Here is a 6,329-nt window from a genome sequence, read left to right as displayed (position 1 = left end):
TACATTTTCTTAAACGAGTTAGACAGTTTCCACATCAGTGAGACGTCTGCACCACACCGATCGGCCTCCCACAGACATGTGATGACTGTGTAGCTTCCTCAGGCCGATTTATCTTTGATGAGCCTAATGCTCTCGCTCTCTGTCTGTCTCCCTCTCTTTCTCTGTTAAGCGATATTTAATGTGCACACATTCGTGCTACTGTTGTGTTGCCCTCCCACTCAGCGACTCTGTAGAGCCGCTGTGCATCAACAAGATCAAATGTGGACTTTACTAAAACTCTGAGCTGCTCCATGTGTCAGTTATTAACCTTAAATATCCTTTAGATGTTTATGGAAGATGCAAGGAATCACCTCTTTATAAAGGTTCACAATATAGTAGTTAAGTCATAAAATAGAGCTTCAATAATTGAGTGTAATGAGTTAATTTTCTTCCTCAATAAAAATAATTGAACTTAAAATGTTTGACTCAGCATTTTGACCTGAAAGTATGAGTTGACTGAATGAAGTATATTTGTTTAGCTGCTATCTATGGTTCAAAAATTGCTAAATTATGAAGGTAGGGTCCTGTGATTACCATTTTAATACAATGTGACCCACTCTACACTCTTAAATCAGAAGTACTAAAACATTTTACTCTAATAAATAAAGTGACACTGTAGAAACACTCCACTTGCAGACTGTACATCCAGGAATTATTAAAACGTCTCCACTTTTTGTTTAAGACTTGTGCTGAAATAAAAACTACTCTTAACTCATGACTCCTTAAGAACATACTGAAAACTGAATTTTATAGTTTAGTTAAATTAATTAAAAACTAAATCCACGTACTGCGGTGACGTCCTCAGACTCTTTGTTCAGTGTGACACAAGGAGCTTCACTCACCTGGATTTGTGGATTTTCTGCTGCTCTTCATGTTGGACGAGCGACCGTCAGTAGAGAGCTGTCTGCAGGTCTTTGCTCTTTGATTGACCTCACCTCACACAGGTGTGTGTCTTTCCCAATTGTCTCCAATCAGCTGAAGTGACCTCAGCTGGACCACAAACATGACCAATGGGAGGAGCCTGAGCTACAGCTCCAGTGTCTGAACTCTGACATTTTTTAAATAATTTAGAGAAGAGGATCTATAAAATTGTTCTCTCTGTTGTCATGAGCTATTGATAGAAGATTGATGGGGTGGAAAATAAGATGTAAATATGAAAACAATGAAGGTTTTTTTTTCAAATGCATTTCCTTCTGGTCTTCCACTTTATTTCCATTTACACAATGTGCTCGGACACTGTCGCTGTTTCTCTGCTGCTCTCTTTGTCAGTGAGAGAAATGTCTCTGTTAAAATATATTAAGGTTGTAGTGTATTGCATACAGTGCTATAATAAAATAAAAGTTTTAAAATGCCGTTGATGCAGTCGTGTTGGTTTGGTTTGTGGTCTCTCAGGTCGTCTCCCTCTGACTCTCCACCTGCTCGCTCACAGGCAAACAGCAGCACAATAGAAGAACTCAACACCTTTCCAGATGTTTTATTTGCAGACCTCTGGACCTCCGTCACACCACATCACCTTAAACATACAGGTAACAAGTTTCACATTTCATTCCCCCCCCCCCGCGACACATCCTGTCCCCCCTTAAACTTGAATGTACATGTAATGAAAATTAATAATGTAAGTTTCTCTTTTCATGCTACAGTGTCCTCTAATGCATAGTTTAGTTTGGACCAAAGAGCTTCACGTTGCAGCCCTTTTTTTTTCATGTGTGTGTGTCTTTTTAATGTTCATTTCGATGATCTTGATGCACAGCTGCGGGCGCCACAGTGTTCATGAGTGTCAATGTTTAAAAACAGCGAGAGGTTCACAAGTGTTGTGCAGGAGTCGACCACCTGATGCACGTTACCCTGATTCAGAAGCAGCCCTCTGCTGGTTTCTACGACTCGAGCCAACCTGTAAGATGATCCAGAACATGGAGGATTGGCAATTAATCTCATTCTGCGTCCACAGCGACACTCTTGACCTCCTTAAAAAAAACTGCGTCCCTCCCTGTGCAGTATCAGTCCATCTGAATGATATCCACGATAAATTTCATGCCATTTAAATAGTTGTCGTCTTTTCTACAATCTCGTTTTTTTTTCTTTTTAAATTCCATCAAAGCCTACATATCGTAACATAGAACTCATACATGAATATCTGTGGAGACAGCTCTTCCTGAGAAAGATATGTAGTCGATAAAGAGTTTCAGTTCTTCTCATACAAACAAAAAAAAAATAAGGCAAGTAAAGATTGTCTGATAATGTTGTTTTTTTCTGCATTGTGTCTCAGGAGACGTCGTGGTGCCTCCGATGTTTTAAAAATAAAAACGGTGGGGTTGTGTGTGTTCGTGTGTCTTGGTCAGAAGCGGCCTCCTCCTCTTCCTTCTCTCAGCCCACGTGGCGAAAACGACAGCTCGATATTGCACAGTCCCACGATCAAAGTGTTCCAGTTGGAGGAGATACGAGATTGTGCTCATGTGATGTGGTCGTTGTTGTTTGTCGGTGGGAAGCCCTTAAAAGTAAGTGAAGTAAATGTTGCAGCCAGTTCGAGCTTCTCTTTTTAAAAAAATCTAACTTTAAATGTCCCAAAAGGTTTTCTCCACCTCCGAACTGAACCTGAACACCGGCCGCCTGCTTAGTTCTTCAGTCGGACTGAGCCAGGTTTTTGCGAGATAAATACAGCACCGGCAAATTTTGTGCTCAATTGTTGTTAATATGACTGTGACATGTTGTTTTTCATCGGTTGAGAGTAAAAAATACCAGTTTATTAAGTGTTTCTCGTGTTGTCACTGCCATCAGAGCTCGGTGGAGGAGGAGGACAGGGTTGGTCCTCGGATGCTTTGTGCTCCCTCAGCTGGTAAATGGGCTGAAACAGCGGCTCGTGCCAACAGAGCGACCACCCACCAGCGTCTCTGCACAAACTAACGAACAAACGAAAAAAAGAAGACGAAAGCTTCGACTTTGCCGTCATAAGTCAACGTCGTCGTCCCCTTGCGACGGAGTTTCACTGAGTTTTCTCCCGCGTCCACTTGATCATAGTCTCTGGCGAGCGGTAGAGGAAGATGAGTTTGGAGTACATGTCCTCCTCCAGGTCCAGCTCCCCCGTCTCTCGCACCAGGAAGATGTCGGTGCACAGCTTGAGGATGCGGTCCACGTTGGGCAGCTCCTCAAACATGATGGTGTGGGAAATACCGCTGAAGAACTCGCGCACAAACTTGCCGATGACCAGAACCACCGAGGCGTAAAGGCCCATGATCCTGGACACAGGACGAAGAAGAGAGGAAGATTTTAGATTCCTTATAATTTAAAGGGATAGTTCAACATTTTGGCAAATTGGCCCATTGTCATAATCCCTATAGTTTTAGGAGTAGGTTCGTTACCTTTAGTTGTCGGTGCAAGCTGTTTTTAGAATGGCGGAGCAGAGCCACGAGCTGCTCAGAGCTACGCTACGGAGGCTAACTCATAATGTTCTGTTATTATCTCATAGCGTGGTGAATGTGCAGGTCACAACTTGTCCACCAGAGCGTTTTGGAGTTGTTGGATTGTGTATTTGATGAGTTTGATGAGGGAAACCAAGAAATCCCATTAGCCTCCGTAGCGTAGCTCTGAGCAGCTTGCGGCTCTGCTCCACCATTCTGAATATAGCTTGCACCGACAATTAAAGGTAACGAACCTACTGCTATGACTATAGGGATTATGGCAATGGGCCAATTTGCCAAAATGTTGAACATTTCCTTTAACTTCTAATACCTTGAATATTAAATGTAAACTTGCATTTTACTGAAACACCTAAAACCTAAAGGTTTTACCTAAAGGTTTTAGGTTTTAAGGTTTTTAAAACCTAAAATGCATCGATCAAAACTCACCCGTATCCAGCCAGGAAGCCCAGACTGGGCGGGCTGACCTGGTCGCTGAATATGTAGACCTCCAGACCTCCGTCGTACTTGTACTGCGGATTCCTCTTCACTATGGGGCCAGGCTTTGTCTGGCTGACCGTCCACCACTCCTGCATCTGACCCGACGTATTATTTTGCATCAACTTCACATTTATGTCCTCCATCTTCTTATCTACAAGGACGGGAGGGGGAAAAGAAAGTAAAGATGTAAAGGAAAGGAAAGATCTACTTTTGTACATCAGGTTTGCCAGGCTAAGTAACTGTTCTTCATGGTTCTTGTTGAGCTCTTGCAACCGTTTCCAATGTGATTCTACTGCAAATGGCAAATAAACTGACTCTGACTACACTGCATGACCTAATATTTTCTTTCCATTTAAAAAAAAACACTGGATTTTACTGTGGGGTAAGATTTTACAGTAATATTAAACTCTTTCAGATCATTCTGGTGGTGGTTTGTGGTGGCTCGGTGTCACAGGAGCAGCCTGGTCAGAAGAAATGTTCAAAGTCTGAACACGGTGGCTTCAAATTAATGTATGAAGATCATTCAGTGCTTTATAATAAAAAATATTGTGGGTCCTACAGTAAGTTTTAGTTTTCCGAGGCGTTCACCTTTATACAGCGGGTCGGCAGGATTGGCCTCCGAGTCACTGGGGGCTCGGATGAAACGTGGGAAGATATCTGTCAGTGTTCTGCAGAGGAGAAGAAGCTGTTACTGCAGCACAGTTTGTCTCTCTTCACCTCCCAGTGTGAAAAAGATGAACAGTCTGTTTATTTTTGTGAAAACACAGATCAAAGATCTGATATTATGGCGGATCATGGTTCTCATGTTCTCATGTACTCACATTTCTTTGGCGCCGACATCCCGAACGCTGACGTTCAGCATTTTTATCAGTTCCTGTTTGATATTTTGTTCAAGAGGCTTCACCAGTTTTCCAGACGCTGTTTCAGACTTGGCACCAAGAGTGAGGTTTCTGAGATCACAGCAAACATAATGTTAATAATAATAATAATAATGACATTTCAAATGTTAAGTTATTTTGATGTCAAGCGGTGTAACCGGTATGTTTTCATAAAAATCTGACTACAGTACAGTATATACAGGAAAATAAATCTGGGATTATGTGGAATAAATGCTATTCACTTTTGCAATGCAACACTATGATTATTGAAATTTTACATACTTTGTCACATTATTTAGAAAAGAGGTGTTTTTAGGATATGTCATGCCCCGTGTTGCTGAATGCATTAAAGTTTAAATATAGAAAAACAGCAATTTAATGTTTTCAGAAGAAAGTATATTTTTTATAAGTACACTTAAAATATTGAATATTAATCATTCTTTTGTGGTTACACCATTTGACATTTTCAGGGGCATTCAGCCTCACTTTTGTTAAATAATGGTTCAATAACATTTCAAATGACATGAAACCAGCATGAATACAAAATGTACATTTTAACAAATGTGATGCACGATGCTTTTATGTTGGTTGTGTTGCTCTATTATTACTATTTAACAACATGAATATGAATGAACATGCAGTCGGTGCGAACCTTTGCACAGACCAGGACAGAGTGACGGGGAAGTCCTCGGTGGAGTTCAACATGTCGATCAGACTGTTTCTGCTGGGCGGGCTGATGGTCCACAGGGAGTTGGAGCTGCCTTTCAGCTCCGCGATGATCAGGTCTTCTGCCGTGTAGCGCTCCAGCCACTGCAGCGCCTCCTGGATCCACCAACACAAAAACACTGAGTCACATAGAGAACTGAGATCTGGCTGAACCAGTTTTGATTGATTAGACAGTATTGGTAACACTTAATGATAACTGCACACTTTAAAGCACTAGTTAACCATTATTAAATATATGAAACATAATTTATAAACCATCATTCTAACGTTAAAGCAGAAGTGAGTGATCCGGTCGTTTTCGCTAATGCTGCGTTCCAGGCAGGCTTTTGAAATCGTAAATTACAGCTTCAAGTCACAACTTACGACTTTGTAGCGTTCCAGGCAACCCACTCGTGTTTTTCCGACCTGTTTTACCGGTGAAAGTCACTATAACGGCCACTCGTAACTTCCGACCGGTGAACTCGTACCAGATCGAACTGGTACCACTTCACGGTCGGAAAAATACGAGTTTCCTTGAACGCACCATAACAGTCCTCGTCGCTACGTCACCACATTCACGGCGTTCCTTGGCTGCACACACAGCCCTGCATGCCGTTCTCTCTCCTCATTGGATAAAAACTGTAGGATACGATAAATGTTTTCTCTTCGGCTCAGAGCAGAGCAGAGGGACTGAGAGACCCGTGTTTCAGTCCAAACACTCTATGTAAGTGATTGCTGTCGGAAGATATAACTATTTAAGACTTATATTAACACAAATATATCACTCACTTCTGCTTTAATACAAGCAGTATGT

The 6,329-nt window shown here is 41.7% G+C and overlaps 1 protein-coding gene across 1 annotated transcript in view; it reads right to left on the bottom strand.

Annotated features, from left to right (window-relative positions):
* Positions 1 to 1,706: 1,706 nt before the first annotated feature.
* piezo2b (piezo-type mechanosensitive ion channel component 2b) overlaps positions 1,707 to 6,329 on the bottom strand; it is a gene marked incomplete at its 5' end in the record, with an annotated part of 98,485 nt that continues 93,862 nt past the window's right edge. Inside the window, 5 exons of the mRNA XM_083990773.1 lie at positions 1,707 to 3,272; positions 3,882 to 4,083; positions 4,521 to 4,600; positions 4,754 to 4,882; positions 5,463 to 5,632. Of these exons, the coding sequence (XP_083846899.1) occupies positions 3,020 to 3,272; positions 3,882 to 4,083; positions 4,521 to 4,600; positions 4,754 to 4,882; positions 5,463 to 5,632 (834 nt within the window). The 3' untranslated portion in view covers positions 1,707 to 3,019. The remainder of the gene's footprint in view (positions 3,273 to 3,881; positions 4,084 to 4,520; positions 4,601 to 4,753; positions 4,883 to 5,462; positions 5,633 to 6,329) is intronic.

This window comes from Trachurus trachurus (genome assembly GCF_905171665.1).
Source record: "Trachurus trachurus genome assembly, chromosome: 17".
Lineage (NCBI taxonomy): Eukaryota > Metazoa > Chordata > Actinopteri > Carangiformes > Carangidae > Trachurus > Trachurus trachurus.
Note: the sequence above shows the minus strand (reverse complement) of the source record. Positions and strands in the feature narration are given on the sequence as shown.